The 18120-nt window shown below is 32.9% G+C and overlaps 2 protein-coding genes across 2 annotated transcripts; one reads left to right on the plus strand and one right to left on the minus strand.

Moving 5' to 3' along the window:
* Positions 1 to 4253: 4253 nt before the first annotated feature.
* On the minus strand, positions 4254 to 8948 carry LOC132548953 (enhancer of mRNA-decapping protein 3-like). The gene is made up of 6 exons (XM_060212855.1): positions 8785 to 8948; positions 8039 to 8481; positions 6565 to 6891; positions 5464 to 5617; positions 4954 to 5171; positions 4254 to 4585 (listed from the first exon to the last, which is right to left on the minus strand). The coding sequence occupies exons 1-6, from the start codon at positions 8946 to 8948 to the stop codon at positions 4254 to 4256; spliced, it is 1638 nt and encodes a 545-aa protein (XP_060068838.1).
* A 1190-nt stretch (positions 8949 to 10138) lies between these two features.
* LOC132548988 (electron transfer flavoprotein subunit alpha, mitochondrial-like) lies at positions 10139 to 17856 on the plus strand. Its single transcript, XM_060212890.1, has 10 exons — positions 10139 to 10206; positions 11144 to 11290; positions 11969 to 12050; positions 12755 to 12837; positions 13754 to 13853; positions 14587 to 14697; positions 14957 to 15061; positions 15352 to 15503; positions 16445 to 16591; positions 17608 to 17856. Exons 1-10 carry the CDS (start codon positions 10162 to 10164, stop codon positions 17641 to 17643), a joined length of 1008 nt encoding a protein of 335 aa, XP_060068873.1. The 5' UTR covers positions 10139 to 10161; the 3' UTR covers positions 17644 to 17856.
* Positions 17857 to 18120: the final 264 nt, after the last annotated feature.

Below are 18120 nucleotides of genomic sequence, written 5' to 3' on the forward strand. Positions count from 1 at the left end.
TCTGACTGTCCGATTTTGCTACTACATATTCTGTAAAATATCTTTTATTCAAATTTTTTTCATTTTGCATTTAAAAAATACTTTAGAATCAGTAAAGGCTACATTAGAAGCCAGACCACATCAAATTCTTTAACAAAAAATTACTGGTACACTAAGATTTTTTTTTTTTAACCTGTGATAGACTAAGAGACACTATAACCTCCTGAAGTACCATATTAAAGTTACACACAAGATACCATGTTACCACAAGAATACAATAACAAATATTTCTCATGCATTAACTATACTATCATACTATATATCAGCTTGTGTATTTTACATGCCAGCTTTGCATGGTTATTTGAATATCAATTACACACAGTGGCTTATCTGTATTGAGTATGAAAATTAGGTTTTAAATAATTATGTTTATAAAGTGTATTTTACCATATAACTTTTTTCCTCTAGTATCTTACATCTGTACATGAAACCAACAATCAAAATCATACAAAAAACATGACATATATATGAAAACATAAAACGATATCTTCAATGCCTAAATACTTCTGTTGTGAATTATTCCTCAAGTCTGACATATCAGCCAGTGCCGAGTTGGAAACAATTAACCCTCTAGCTGACTTAGCGGTAAATCTATGGCTTAGATTAAGATTTACTATCAATTCTAGGTGATATCCCATGTACTGTATTATTGAAATAGGCATAATATGGGCAACACTTTGTTTCTCTCACATTCATATTTTTTCTACCCTGAGACATATGAATCATATGAGATGAATTTGCAACAGAGATGAAACATTAAACATGAATGATGTCTAGAACATGCTATGTACAACACAACAGCAGCCAGACCTGTCCACTTGTTACAATGGAGACCAGGAATAAGTAAATCAAAGGCATTGACTGGAGACAAAGTAAACACACATCAAAAATCTAACACAGGAATCAATTCTGATATAATTTGAGACAAAAATAATACTTCAATCAAAGTTCAAGGCATGACTTCAGTGACAAATAAGAATTAAGGACTACTTTGAATGAGGAGATTCTGACGAATGTTTTTTTAAAATGTATAAAATTTTGCATGTTGTGATGAAACAACTTTTGTAAATAATGTTAACAAATATGTAGTACCAGTTTAGAACAATATCTTAAGGAAACAGACAAAAACCAATGTGATAACACTGCAAAGACACAAAACATCAATCATATTCTATTGTATGTCTCTCATCCAGTAGTAACTGAAAGGGAACCACTACATCAAATTTAAGCGACATTGTACCCTTATTCTCGGAGCATTATGTAAACATATTACCATACATTAACACTGATGTCCTACTGCCCAAGTCTAAAGTTTTTTTAATACACATACCTGATAGTGTCTAAAAAAACTGGTATTTGATGACATTAATATCTCCTATATAAATGTGCATATATACAAACAAAAAACTAAATTATATACAAAATTCCACTTTATACAGCCCTATGTACATCAAAGTGTTCGGACAATTACGACTAGGATTAACACTGAAAAAATTATATACAGTAGCAAACCTGCAGCAAATTTATCAAATTTTGAAGTAAGCCATTTTTTAACAATTTGGTCTGAACTAGTACATATTAACCTTCCATATTAAAACAGTTAAAGATTGTGACAAATCTGCAGCTAAATAAACTTAGGTTATACATTTGGGAATGGTATTATTTAAAAACAGCGTTGCCCTATTTTTGAATTAACGAACAAAATTTTGTAAATAATGCTAACAAGTTGATTAAAATGCTATTTTCACTCTTTCAATATTAATCAGTTATACAGTAACATACTAATTTTGTAGAGAACACATGTATTCAAAGGACTTGACAATTATCTAATCTTGTTCTTTGGTATAGGAACCGACTCTCTCATATTCCAGGTATTGTTTCTCCTGAACTATATAACAAGACAGACTGAAATGTACTCCTGTTGGGATCTATGGTTGACTTGTAACTGTAGCGATATTGTTGAATGGACACACAAAAATGTTCATAAAATAGAGACACTGATGTAGCTTTACATGGTGGTGGGATACAAGTTATTAAAATGTATTTACAATATCTGAGTAACATCTGTATAGATAAATTTGTTGATATATTTTGACATGGTGTGAATATTTACACACATCAAATCTAATTTTAACAGGTGAAATTTTCAGAAAAAATAATAATATAGTATTTAAAGCAAAATGGGACATTATTTACAAAACAATTTGCCTCCTCTGTAATTGAGATACACAAGTAAAAAACAAATTGTAGGCAACAACTTTATACAAGTATGTGACATTGGCTCAATCCTTTCATCCAGATAAATCCATGATTGGGTTGGACATGGCTTCGTTAAAAGATGCATCATTTTAGGAATAAATGAATGAAAGAATTTAATAAATGATGACATTTGGCAGTTTTTTTCTCAGTTTATGAAGCACTTCCCTCAACAATGGCATATGAAATGGGTACATAACAGAACACATATTGATATATATTCACAAAGCATCAAGGTAAATATTATCACAGAACATTTACATTAAAATCCTCAAAATCATAACACTATTTTGTGTCCAGTTTATTGTTTTCATTGATTTCTAAAATGTTTTTATGAACATTTCTTTTGTCATTTTCTTAAAACAAAACTAGGCCTGTACCATACTATACAAGGCTTTGTCCACAGCAATTTCTATATTTTTTCCTGATTTTTTTCTTTCCCAGACATGTTTCAGTTGACTGAAAAAAGCATTAAAATTGCCTTGCTTAACTTGGATTGATGCCTCAGATTTAATACTCCAATAAAATTATGGTACAGACTTTTTAAAAATGTTCATGTCTAAATTACATGACATGTATCTAGTCGTTGCTAGACCAGTACAGCTGTACTGGTATTCAATATAAGCTGGACGATATGAGTTGACAAATATACAACAATTTTTAAAAATCAGTGGCAATCTAAATCACAATCTCCTCAAATCACAGAAAAGTCTAAACACTAAATAACAGTTATTCAACTATCAATCGAAGGAAAAATTAATCAGATGTGGAATCAAACGAAAACATGAAAATTTATATCTACTTGATATCATATGTAATTTCAACACATAGATCAAGAAATATTATGTGCTATAGCACCTGAGCAATCTTCTCTCCATCAGTATTTGCTTAGAGAAAAAGACTATGTTTTCTTATGTTTCCTTGTGGCATGTCTATTTACTAAAACCATCCTTGAAATAAAATAATTCATGGATATCTAACACATGGAACTCTTCAAGGTCATAATAATATAGATAATATATCATAAATGTCATTATCTGCAATTTGGACCAAGACTGGTCTCTGTGGAAGCTGCCTTTAGCCCAATACAAGTGGACTGCAATTGTTCTCACTTCATGATAAAACAATATGATGTATTGCACATTCTCCTATGAAATCAGTGAGATCAATTCATTGTCTATTCATGCAAGAAACACAAACATAAACCTATACTAACTAACAATACCTAAGTCAGCTCTACTATACTTTAATTCGAGCCTACCATGTCTGGCTTGTCTGGAAGTAAGGTTAAGAGAATTAAAAACAAAAAAATCTTTCAAACCCAAGGACTGTGTCCTCTACAGCGATGGAAACATTTACAATTGTTATTTCGCATCCTGCCACACACCAATTAATCCCACCTTTAACAAACGTATCGTTATTTCCTTTCGATATGAGTTCAGCAATTATGCAATGAAGAAATAATCTTTCAGTGAATATCAAACAAAATCTTATCAAGAGCTTTGATATGTTCCACTGTGAGTCATGATCTACCCGACATGCACCAGTCATCAATCCAATTTCTTCCTTTGTATATCACTACATCTCCACACATATAGACACAGACTTAACATCCCTCTCATTAAATTTAATACAATTAAAGACATGTCAATCAGTGTGATCAGTGTGTCATAAAGTTCTGTGTTGAGAAAATTTCATCGGCTGAAATTTCCAAATACATCATTTTCATTTTTTTTTTAAATATAATTAAATCAATTCCATATTACATTCCAGTTAATAGAGTTTAATATAAATTAGCAGGTCTTATTGAAATTGAGCAATGGTGTGAAGTTCAAATTGAATATCCTTAATAGTATAATATAAGATTGGGCCAAACATTGTAGAAATTTATGCTAAAGTCTTGATAACAGAAGCATTCCAGAAACTGTTTCAACTTTGCAGACTGACATGTTCAAACCTTATGGCCTGAAGTGCAGAGGGATGACAAACTTGTGACTGAATGGCGAGATGTATCGAATACCAACTTCACTGAAGACTTTCTTGGGAAATCCAAGGTCACAGAGGTAGACATGAGCACAGTTTCCAAGGAGAGGAAGAGGGAGAGAAATACTAAGACACCACTTAAAGGCAACGGTGCCACAGTTGACAGGTGGGTCCAATGCCAGCACTGGGGCCCTATTCTGTCCCACCCAACATTCCAGTAATTTGTACCATGCCTGATCCCGCAGGCTGGTTTGTTCATGGCTATCCATGGCATTGATTATCATGTCTACAGAACCAACTGGAAGATCTGTAGAAAAACAAAACCATAAACAATGAACAACTTGACAATCTTACCTTCACGTAAGGGACCTCATACAGTTTGTTACATAATGTTTTAATTGGTCAAAACATTCTATGCCTAAGTTGAAACCATCTCACTAGCAAAATTTTAATAAGCAATAATTTTAGAATCCCAATAACATTTACCAAGAGAGCTGAAATAGACATAACTTTTAAACTTTCAAACCCAAGAGATGTAGCCAACTTTGGGTCATAAAAATACAATTCTTAAGCAAAAGTCTTACGCATGTAGTCATTGTTTGTCAAAATCTGCCTTTACCTAATTGATTTAGAAATATCAGTAGTACTAGGATTCAGATAAAAAGACAAAATTACCTGTAGGACTAGAAGTCCTTACAGCATCACACAAGGCAAAGAGTGACAACTCATCCTCCATGGCACGGATCATCTGGACACAGCTGGGTACAAATAGATGTACCTTGACATTGTGATTGGACAACTGACGGGCACAGCTAACTCCTTGGGCACCCTGGATGTGGGGGCCACACAACACTACTACAGTTGGCAACTGGTGACCATTCTTAGGGTTTAACCTAGCAAAGGGAAGATGTTTGTCTTTTTAGCAATATTTGAGAATAAACAGATAACAAATCATTTCAAACATTACACCAGTGTTCTCTATTTGCACACATTAACATGGATTATCTTTAAACACATCAATCCCAAATGTTCACTTTCAAGGTTACTTGCCCTTTAATGCTCAAGTAACAAAATCTTGTTTTTCATTATGAACTTGGCCTCTGACGTATAATTAGAAACAGCATTTTGTCTGTCAATATTTGCATGATTATTCTACATTTAAGAGGAATCAGAGTAAAAGTTTACCTGTTTGATCCGCCGAGCAACTGAAGAACCATCTCACTGGCAGACCGTCCTACCATCTCTACCTGGCGGTCTGTCTTAAATCCATATTTCTCTGCCGTCGCAAAAAGACGACTTCTCAACTCATATGAGATACTAGGTACCACCAAGCCATCATCTGATCAAAATCAGACCTTAATTTAATAACAATGTTATACAGAGGACAAAAAAATAATGCACTTAAAAACCTTAAAATTCTTCTACGAAACAATACTTAATCTCAAATTTCAATTCTGCAACTTCAAAATATTGACAATAATTTAATGGTTATTTTTTTTAAAGTTACTATACAATTGTGTACCATATTTTCTGGATTATAAGCAGTGACTCTTTTCCTCGACGATTGGGCGTACGACATGTATACTGGAACAACTTATATATTGAGTACAAAAAAAAAAAAAAAAGGCTGAATAATAATAAGAAAATAAAGAGTATCATCTGGACATCGTTTCTAGACAGTTGCCTATTTCAGAACGGCCATTTAGTTGAGTTGAATACAGAGTTTGTCTTGAACTATAATGGAGAACCGGCAGAATTTCTTTCTGTATGTTATGGGGGGATTCTGTGTCATATTATTTCAAAAGTTTGTTATTGAAGACATCAATATCAAGCCCATAATTGAAGTGACAGATTTTTTTACCAGAATTTCCAATTTACAACCGTCATTCATTGGACCATAACATGCACAGATAACATTTTATATGTATATCATTCTTAGAAAAGAAACCAAAAAATCCCAAAACTTTCAGCAGCCCTTTCAAATGACTTTCATTTTTTGGCATTCTTTACTTATATGCTGTTCCCCTGTTGCTAATCCTTGTATGAATACTGTTTGAGGTATATAGTAAATGAGCATTTTGATATCATTGTATTGATACATAGATTACAACCATGACTGTTAAGCATAAACACTCTCAAGAATGAAGTTTACAATAATAGTGTTCTTTTCACTTGATACTTTTGAGATGCACAATTTAAGAAATAAGGAAAAACAAGACCACAACTTCAGTAGAAACTTAATATTTTGTATGTTATATAAGCAATGTGAATATGAACATATCTCACCAGTAACAAACTGTTTGCCATTACTGTGACCCATGGGCACTTTAATCTGTTGTAGCACTACTGGTTCTGATGCAAGAACATTCTCATCACATCTATATTTAAGTGGCTTCTTGGGTTCAGATGGGTTCACAGCCCTTGGCTGGGTGTTCTCAATCTCTTTAAACACAGCCTTCTTATCAAACAGGGCCAGATTTGACTCAAAGTCAAACTCTTGCAGCACGGAATCATTTGGACAGCTAAAACAATCTTCTCTTGACATCCCTTGCTTTCTGTTGTTGCGGAACTCAATTTTCTTAGGTGTGGTAGATTTTTTGCGAACATCTGAAGCTGCAACAAGAACCAGAATGCCATTACTTGATCAGTATATATGGTAATGAAGTCATTAAACTGAAATTTACCTTCAACAAGTTCATTATTACCTGATGCTGATACTCAACAGGAGTAAGGGCAAATAAAAATGGGACCAATCACTAGTTTGACTCATAACCAGCGGCTAACTGGAAGGTTTTATTGATACGAAGTTGTTCCTTTATTATGTTCCAAATATAAAATATATTTGATACATTATTTAGATCTTTCATGTCAACTTGCATGTATGTTTATCGATTGGTAAAATGGTACAAGTAGTAAGTGTAAGTGTTAGGATGGGCTCTACTTTTTAAATCTTATCTTTATAACATGCTACAGCATGGTGATTAATCAATAAATTAAAATAATCTTTGATTTATTATATCGAGACTAAATCATATACACCAGTAATAGAATGACGACAATGACATCTGAGTGACCATAAACTTATTTGTTTCATTTTGACATTATAAAATATCAACCAGTAAACATATCTAAAATCTGACCTTGACCCTTGGCACTAGAACCTTTCAGTCAAGAGAATTCTCAATGATCAACTTTGTTTCAAAATGTAATGAGAAAATATTTACTGCAGTAAAGATATTGGAACTGTGACCTTAATTGAAAAAAACTGACTAAGGACATCTGATTATCTACTTCCTTATTTGGTTCTGGTAAACCTTGGTTCATCATGATAGAACCCAAAAATTTGCCAGTAAGTTGACATGAAGTTAAGTGACTACAGGTAAAGTTTGACCTTGACCAGGGTTTTCCATAATTTTGTTAGTAATAGGCTGTGTAGTAAAAGTAGGAGGCTGGCCTGGTGTGTACGTGTAGGGAACATTATTTCGTAACTGGATTGGTGCAGATGGCCAAATGATCAAAGTAGTCGGTCAAATCGGCCGGCGACCGGCTCTTATGGAAAACCCTGTTGACATTTAATTTGATAACCTTGAAGTGTAAATTTGATTTATATTGAATATACTCAGTGAAAAATAGAAAATTATCGTTTTTTAATTAAGGACAAATCAAGCAATTAACAGTTAATGTTACCGTTAATAAGAGCATATTTACTAATAAAAAAAATGTTGACAATACTTTGATAATGCAATACAGAAAATCTTACCAGAATTCCTTCTTGGCCTCATCTGGGAATCTTCCTTAGTGGGTGTAAAACGCACATTTTTATATTCATTAGTTGGAGTGTACCTGTGTCCCCCTGTTTGTCCATTTGTACTAGCATACCCATTATTAGCAAGCACACTTGGTGAGTGTCTCTGACTAGCCCCATTGGTTTGCTGCGAGTACCTGGGGCTATATCTATCACCACTACTGTAGTTTTTATAACAATTACTATTAACATCCCTGGCTGAACCAGGCCGCTGAGTGTAGCCATTTTGACCACTGTGTCCATTGGCGTATGGAAGCTCGCACACTTTGACTGGAGATGGACATGCCTCTCCATCACTGTTTTCAGGGGAAAGTTTAGAAGGTGTGGCTTCCTTTGATACGATAGCTACAGCCTCAGTAGGTGACTGCAGAATTTTAAGCTCTTTGATATCTGAAGCACTGAAAAGTATGAATGATAATGATAGCAATGTGCAATTAAATTCTTTATTCTATTTTGAAAGTTTCAAATAACATATTCACTGGAAAATGATTTGAAATATGACATGACACTCATACTCCTATGTTGTTGAAAATGTTCGTTTAAGTACACATCAACCGCATGCACGATAAAGATTAGAATACTGGTACACACAAAGTACAAAAAAGGTATAGAAAAGAAACCAAGAAAATGTGTGTAATTATCAACTTATATAACTGACCAATACCTTTTATCTGTTGCAATGTATATGAAAGTTGACTTACTTTAGTGTAATATTCTGTACTTCACACTTCAGTCCATTTCTGTAAGCTTTGAAAATAGTGAGTGTTTGTGCTCTATTATTGACAGACTTCAACTGACCCTGGTAAGTTCCCAGAGTATCACCACAGTCCAGAGAGACAATACTCCCAATGAAATCAGATCCCATTCTTAATTTTGATTTTCACCTGAAATATTGATAACTATTAATTAGATAATTTCCTAAAGCATATATGTTAAGTGATGCATATACACTAAAATATATTTTCTTGTTGTCTCTGAATTTGTTCCAAAACATTCTAGAGAAATCTAGAATATAGCTTAATGCATCATCTTACAAACAGTTGTGCAATTTGATTTTGGTATTACTTAACTCGTATATATGTTAAATTTTTACTCTTTCTGAATTGTATAAAACATCTATATATATTTATATATGTAACCATTTCGCTTCCCTTGCTTAATATCATATTTACATATATATATATATTATATCATATACTTCCGTAATTCATTTCAAGACTACAATCATCACTGGTCATATGGGGTCTATTAGTTAGAATGCACATAAATGTTTATTTTCAAAAAAATAGTTTATCTTATTCTTCAACATTGTCTTCAAGTCACTGAAACCGATGTAATATTCAAATGTGTACTTACCGAGTTATTACGACAAGTGTATATTAAATTTCAACGAATAACGTCAGATGACCTATTTTGCAAATGCTACCGTCTGGTACAACCAAGATATGACAAAAATGTTTACAATAAAAGATGCAATGTCGTTTTTCTAAATGCAGTGTCAAGCAAACTTGAAATGATATTTCCGACCAGTCTAAGGCTATTATTTGTCTAAATTCAGACATAATCTCGAAACATACTGAGCTCTGTTTTGGTGTCTTTGTCCTGGGCATAGCTGCGGTTGTTTATCAACAGTAGAATTTACAAAAACAAAATGCTGCATACTACGAAACGGAGAAATAATTTAAATCGCAAAAACAAGTGTTCCTGTAAAAAGATTCAAATACTTACCTAATCAACAACTATTTGTCAAAATCAATTTCTTTTCATACCAAAACAAAAAGAAAATTTTGTCACTTTTTTCCTTCTCTCTCAAATTTTCAACATGGCCTCCAATAAAAATGTTAGGCCCGCTTATAGCATAGACAAACATGTCAAGAAATGTTAATTTTTGTATTTTTACATCTTTTAAAATTAAAGCAATGTAATGATACATCGGTATTGAAAGAATGTTAAGCATAATAATTTACTACATCATTATTCGTATACAACCGAATCCAAAAGTGCGTTAAAATTTATTTGCTTTATCACAAGGGGCACGCCACTGTTAACATCAGAAAGGTTATCTAACGGGACGAATAATGTTGTCTAGGTGCTGCAGCAAATCGCGGTTTCTCTACCAAGCGGTAAGAAAACTTCCACGACTATATTAAGTTTCTTAACTTCGGAATGTTCTACGCCGTAACATGTTCGTTTTTTTATATGAAACAATTTAACGCCGACGACTTTGGATTCGTTTTAGGGATCACAGTCCAACTGCAATGATTATTGTATAATCTCAAATGAGCACTGTAGCGAAAAGGCATAGCGAACCCTCTCAAACAGTCACATTTCTTAAATATTTGATGAAAATAGCTATGCCTATATATGGTCTGATTTGATTTTATAATATTTGTAACGTTATATTTTATGTAAGCACATAGCACATGTGCGTATCAATAATTGGAAATGTGCTGTGTTCTGGGGTTAACTTTAAAGTTCACCTTTACACAATGTTCATCCTTGGATTTTAGATACATTAAATTGGAGTATACATGAAGTCCATATTACTCTTAAATAATGTCAACTGGCGTCAATGAATGCCAATTTTATTTATAAATGATAGATTGAAAGTACTATTCAGACTTCTTGGAAAATTTTCAAGCATCTTTTGAAGTGACGTCAGGATGCAAGTTTTAAGTACACATTTTGTACATATATAGGCTCTGTATAGACAGCTGCATGTAGAATAAATTGATCTGTAAATTAGTTTGCTATTTCAGATTAAATGATGATTTCCTACATGGTCGTTTCTGTTAGATGTTCAATTAAGAAAGCTGGACACTCTACTGTTCGACTAAAGGAAATTCTCACTAGCCAAGGCTAGTAAGGCGACATGTACTCTCAACTTTTACATAAGTTTAGGTCATTTGAATCCAGCTAATGATAACTACTGTTTGTTTACAATCAATACCTGTGTGTCTATAACACTGTCACATATCTATCTGAGCTATACTATCATCATGAGAAAACAAAATAGCTAAGCATGTTTAATAGTATGCTCCTTTCATTTGATTGTGACAGAACTGCATTTTCCAAAGAAATGGAAGCACACTAGTGATTGCAGAGCACGACAATGAAAAACTAACACCAGTCACTCTAAATGCCATCACAGCTGCAAAGAAATTGGGGGATGTGTCTTGCCTTGTAGCTGGCACACAATGTGCGAAGGTAAGCTTGTCTGTTCCTAAATATTTTTGAAGAATCCTTTTGCAGTGAAGGGAGGAGATAGATGGAGGTTTGCTGTTGCTATATGACGAAGAGAAGATTAATTGACCAAGAGTGCCCATTTATATCAGTCTAAAATTGGGCCGTACTATAAAATTTTGTGTCTAAATTTATAAAGGTTGCTTATCTTAAACTTGGAGTCAATCCTTTTCGTGGAAAAAAGTTTAACACAACATGATAAGACGCTTTTGAATATATTTTTCTGTCATTTTCAAAAATTTAAGTTGGTGCACAAGATGCCACATGAACCCTTTGACAAAAGTAGTTTTTGTTTCCACCAAAGCCTCACCCCATCATGTTCTTTCACCAGATTACATTTTGTTGCTTATCATGAGAGGGTCAACTTCAAGAGTCAATGGCCATATTGACACATGACCACTTTTGAACTAAAAGCTTATGTAGATAACTTATGAACCCCTCATCAGATTCAGTTAAAAAAGTTAAGGATTTGTGAGTAGTAGGGATACATTGTATATTTACTTATGTGAGCCCCTTCTCACTTTGTTTCAGTTGAAGGAAAGGATATTGCTATGTTAGTTGATAATGATAATTTCTCCATTAGACTTGTAAATATGTAACGGAACGAAAAAAAAATGACATTTGAATTATCACTTTAAACAGGTAGCTGAGGAAGTTAGCAAAGTGGAGGGTGTACAGAAAGTGCTTCTGGCTGATAATGAGGCATTCAAAGGATTTCTTCCAGGTATAACTAAAGCTAAACTCATTCCTATCCAGTATTGCTCCAGGGAACATTGATACACTCCCAATGGTAGAGTGAACAGCCTAAAGGATGTAGTTACCGTGTTATCAGATCTTTGAATATTTCCTAAGCTGAACAAGACTGAAGTCTTAATTTCATTTGTAGAATTCATACGTTTTATGACTATGATGTTTTAGCACAGCATTCCAGTTTTACTCTTGAATCTAACATTTCATGTTTCATTATAGAGCTGACCACATCAATGTGGGTACAGCTAGTTCAGTGTCACACAAAAACAGCTATAAATCTAAAAAAAATGGTGAAAGGTTAATCTTTTTCCGAATATATAGGAATTGAGAGGTGTGGGCATTTTATTGATTGGTATGAAGGCTCATAGTGCCCACTAATTGAAATCTTTTATTTTTGCCTGGTTATGTTTATATAGTGGATAACAGTGCAAATTTGATTACATATACACTATAATGAAAGAAACGTCTGACAATGACAACACAAGAAATACATTACTGTTTTGGTGAGAGAATATTGAAATGAATTTCCATCATCATATTGATTCAACTGTATATCACTCCATCTCATTCCTTGACCACTGAATTATGTAACATATCACCTGTATGGTAGACTTCCTGTCTCTTTCAATCCTTGTCACAGTTGTTGTAGATTTCTATATTTGTGTACTGGTTTTATAGAATCGCTTACTCCCCTCCTAATGGCGACACAAGACCAGTTCAAATTCTCACACATTCTAGCTGGAGCAACAGCATTTGGGAAGGTTGGTATGATTTTTAAGTCAGAAATATCAAACTAAAATCAATCCTGGTTTAAATAATTGTTTAACTTTCGTTTGCTGATACACATTGTCTTTGTAATGTGACAGTTGTAAACAAATACATACATGTATCTCACTAATATTTTACATGTACATGGTTAAAGCAAGTTATGTAGCATTTTGCAAATATTGATTAAAATTGTTTTTCTGTTGAACATTAGAAGAGAATTCAAGTCATAGATGAACATTATTAAAGTGTATACTTGTCAAGAAAATATCTTATGAAATGAATTGTAATTTCATACAGAAAACAAATTTAAAGTCAATTTCTCATCCAATTGGTAAATCAGAAATCTTGAGTACACAAGTAAATTTGTTTATAGATCAATATTAGGAATCTTGATAAAGATATAAATTCTTCCACCTGTTTATTAGAAATTGAAATACACAATTCTTTGAACTATATTAGATTTCAAGTGCACACACAAATTCTTCAGCTTATTGATTAGAAATTTTACTACACAAGTCTTCAACATATATCAAAAGTCTTTGAGTACACAAGTAAAATCAAGAGGATTCTGAAAATTCATCTCCCGAGCTGATGTTGAGTAATTGTGGAAATATGTTGGAATTTGATAAATGATGTGTGGTGGTAATATTTGGTCATTTCTTTCAATCGGCTACATTGCTATTTGAGTAAAAATCTGTTTAACCTCAAGACTCCAGAATAAGTCACTTCTATCTGTCTGATTCAGTGTCTTGTCTATTACTTCTGAGCAAATTAACAAGACATTGAAATTCTGTGGATGGCATCTCTAAACAAAACTTGGAGTTCTTGAATGGTATGGATGTTTTACAGGAATACATATGTAGCTCCAGATTGAATATATCTCTTTAAGATCTTGTTTTGTCATTGTAGAGTTTGATTCCAAGAGTAGCAGCAAAACTGGATGTCTCTCCTATTTCTGATATCATTGGGATTAAGGGTGAAGACACCTTCATCAGGACAATCTATGCTGGTAAATAAACTCAACGTCCAGTAATAACAGTCATGACTGATTACAATCTAAAACTTTGAGATTTTGATACTTAAAAAAGTAACAATTACACATATAATTAAATTATTACACGTGTAAAGGTAGTATTATATTGAAGAAAATTGTTCATTTTCCATCACTTCTATCTTTCATATTTAAAGCAACATCGTGGTAAAACAATTTTTCCTTAATGATTTTTTTAATGTGATATATTTGTATATCAAATGCTTCACCTTATGACAGTTGGTTTTTTGTTGAAATATGCTCATGAAGAGGATAATCAATAAATATTAAAAGGAAATTCTTATCTGTCAATCAAATCTGGATATGTAAATTTTTGTGTCATAAATGATAAAGCATGCGTGCAAAAAACTGGCCTGTAAACAAAAATGGCTTCCCACCTGAATTGGTTGGTGAGTAATGTTATTTATTTCTTAATTCTGAATTGACTTAGAATGATTAAATAACATTTGCCAAATTTATAACACAATTAGATGCTGATAAACTTAGATATATATCAACTTATATCAAATTTTAGAGGGATTTCCCTGGAAGTGTAAAAAACACCCCAAATCAGTAATAAAATTAATATTGTTACCATGATGTCCCTTTGAGGTCAATATTGATTTCACGTACAAATAAATAGTTAATTTGAAATTTTTCATTTTGATAATTGTGTTTGAATGAGGCCTTAATAATCTGTGTCTCTTCTCAGGAAATGCTGTACAAACTGTTAAGTCCAAGGACAGTGTGAAGCTTGTATCAGTGAGAGGGACGGCTTTTGAAGCTGCTGAAATGGAAGGGGGCAGTGCTGCATCAGAAAACGGTATTTATTACAACAGGATTCAAATTTTTGATATCATCAATATTCCTGTGTTTCTTGCATATTTAAGACATTTTCATATCTGCATTATAATTTAATCATGGACATTAAGAGATAACTTTATTATTGAATTGTATATCAATGACCAAACAACAATTTAATTTTTCTAATACATGTATAAAATGTATAATAAATAGCTATATTTTTACCTCAATATTATGCAGATGTCAAAATAATTTCATTCATTATCTTTCCTCAACAGCTCCTAATGTTGACGTCGCGAACACAATATCAGAGTTTGTTGGTCAAGAATTAAGCAAAAGTGACCGTCCAGAATTGACTAGTGCTGGAACAGTTATCTCAGGAGGTACAGTAACTATTTGGAGTTGTCTCCCTTCCTGTTGTAGACGTACTTATCCTGTCAATCTTTCCTTACTAACATGCATCATATTATGTTGATATAATTGTTTAATGTTCTGAATTGTTAATGTTTTGATTTTAAGACCTTTTAAAAATACTTTCATGTGGGACCAGGAAGTATGTGGTCAGTCTTTGATGTTGTTTAAAAAAGAACAGCATGATAGGGATAACAGTTAAAAATTTGATAAATTCATTTCTATTTATACCTCTTAAGCAAAACTTGTTTTTCCATTACAGGCAGAGGGATGAAAAATGGTGATAATTTCAAGCTCCTGTACGACCTTGCTGACAACATGAATGCTGCCGTGGGAGCTTCCCGCGCTGCTGTAGATGCTGGATTTGTCCCCAATGACATGCAGATTGGACAGACAGGGAAAATTGTAGCTCCTGTAAGATTTTCTGTGTTTGGCCGTGTAGAGTTTCATAATAGTGGATGGACAGACATATCATTAATTATATAATGTGAACAGATGGCAGAGGCTTACATATACCAGACACAACACACTTAACAGGGCCCACAGACACTGGCCTGTCTCTACAGACACAAGAAGACACTGAACTGAACTGTCAGACACAAGTAGACACTACCCTGGCTGACTGACATGGACACAAGTAGACACTAGCCTGGCTGACTGACATAGACACAAGGACACATATACAAGTAGACACTGGCCAGGCCTCACTAATCTTATATGCATATGTTCATACTAGCTTTACCTGGTGGAAACAGATATGTTAAGTGTGTTTTAGTAGTGCAGTTTCATTTCTGTAGGTTTGCTTTAGTTCTCAGACTAAAACCCAGCAAAGCAAAGTTGAGGCAAAAGTGGGGTGTAATCAGTTTAAAGTTACCATATATGGTAAAAAAAATATATATTGAAATAATAAGAATAGTATGGACAAGTGAGTCGTCAAATTTTCCAGGCAATCCTATCTTTTTTAATAATATTATAATATCAATAATATTACAGAAGTTACATCACATACATGGAAGATAAACAAAGACAAAAGTATTGAGTAATACACATCATAATCTAATTACATTGTGATTCAATATATTCAAATTGTTGTTTGTTATTGCCTACTTTATCTCCATCTTTGTTTGTACCAGTATAGTTCCTATTATTCTATTGATATTTTATAACTTTGTCTTTGACCGATGCTCAATGTATATGATGAAACATTTGTTTGTTAGGATCCAGTACCAATATTTGACCAAACGTCAATATTACTTGCTGTATTAGACTTTAGTGTAAATAAAGTTGGGGTATATTCCCGGTTAATAGTTTAAAGACGTTACCTATATCTTAACAATTGACAATTGATATTGTAGAATCTGTACATTGCTGTTGGTATTTCGGGTGCTATCCAGCACTTGGCTGGGATGAAGGACAGTAAAGTGATTGTGGCTATCAACAAGGATCCTGATGCACCTATATTCCAAGTGGCTGACTATGGACTTGTCCAGGATCTTTTCAAGGTAGTGTCAGTTGGTGACATTGTAAATTGGACCAGTCCCTTCCCCAGTACAGCTTCCTTTTATAGGTGGTTCATAGATTCTTAATGTGTAATATATATAAAAAAAGGATATACAAGGTTACTTATCTGAAGAAAATTCTTCACATGGAAAAGATGCATTGTACAGACATGATTTTGAACTAGAATGCTGTATGTTGTGATAAAATTACATTGTTCACTTCTTGTTAGGATTACCTGTAGCAATTAAACCCTTTTGAATAGACATTGCTTTAAAATAGCATATAAAAGTCCAAAAAGTGCTGAATTCCTTTATTATGAAACAGCAAAATGTGATATTTGAAAGCTGAAAGAACAAAAATAATAAAATTATGCTAGAGTAAATCCTTTTGACTATGTGATTGGATGAATGACTGACTTCTGAAGGTAATTGCACTTTACATAGTACAGAAATGTTGCAACAGCAAATGCATCATTTTCTGTGATTTCTATTAAGCTTTTTTTATCCTTATGTAAACAAATGACACAAGCCATCCAATTAGAAGTTACAATACTGAGGGATGTTCCATTTTTCTTGTTGCACACAGCTTTTGATGCAATAAATAAAGTGAATTTGGAAATGAAATGGTCAAGTTTTTATTGTCTTTTATCATGTACAGAACTAGCGCATAAAATTAATTTGTTGGTATGTCCCAATACAAAAATATTTTACCTTTAGTTATCTGTCAATATGGTTTACCAGTTTGTCCATCTTAGTCCTCTCCTCTCTGTTAATCAGTCTGTACAATCTCTTTGTTAGATTAGTGTTGTTTACACTTCGATTTCTTTAAACCCAGGTGTGTTAACAAACATGGTGTAGATTCTTTATTACTACATCATCCTATCAACTATATACCACTGTCTTTTTTTTGTGAATTTTGTCCAACAGTTTTTGTTGTTTTATATTTTCTAGTGGTTGGTATATTTTATTGTAAATAATTGCATTGTTATGCTACATGTATATTATCATTTTGTTTACAGGCTGTCCCAGAAATGACAGAAATGACAAAGAAATGATGTGAAAGAACAAACTTGAATGAAATAACTACTGAACCTCATTACCCAATATTGAAGATTGTGAATGATGGATATATAACATCTGGGATCAAATGATGGATTTCGAAATATGTGATATTGAAATGATTTTTAGTTTTGGAGTTTGTTAACTTCAAATTGAAATGTTGCTGTATGTTTGTAATTTATAATGAATAAAAATGTATAACATCTTCAGGGCCTGTCTTGAAAAATTGATATGTTCATTCATTGCATGAATGCTGGTATACATCAAATATATTTCACAATCCTTAAAGAAAAACAAGATACTGTGGTTATATGACTTTTGTGAAACATTTTAATCAACAGTTAATATTGACATGCAAGACATGACATAAATACTTCTATCACAGATTTCAGTACATTTTTTTTCTCGTAATTTCCATTAACATTTATATCACAGAATTTTTTATATCACAACAAATAAAACATAATACTGAT

The sequence above is a fragment of the Ylistrum balloti genome, unplaced genomic scaffold (assembly GCF_031769215.1).
Source record: "Ylistrum balloti isolate Yb309-2 unplaced genomic scaffold, AGI_CSIRO_Ybal_v1 Utg370038, whole genome shotgun sequence".
Lineage (NCBI taxonomy): Eukaryota > Metazoa > Mollusca > Bivalvia > Pectinida > Pectinidae > Ylistrum > Ylistrum balloti.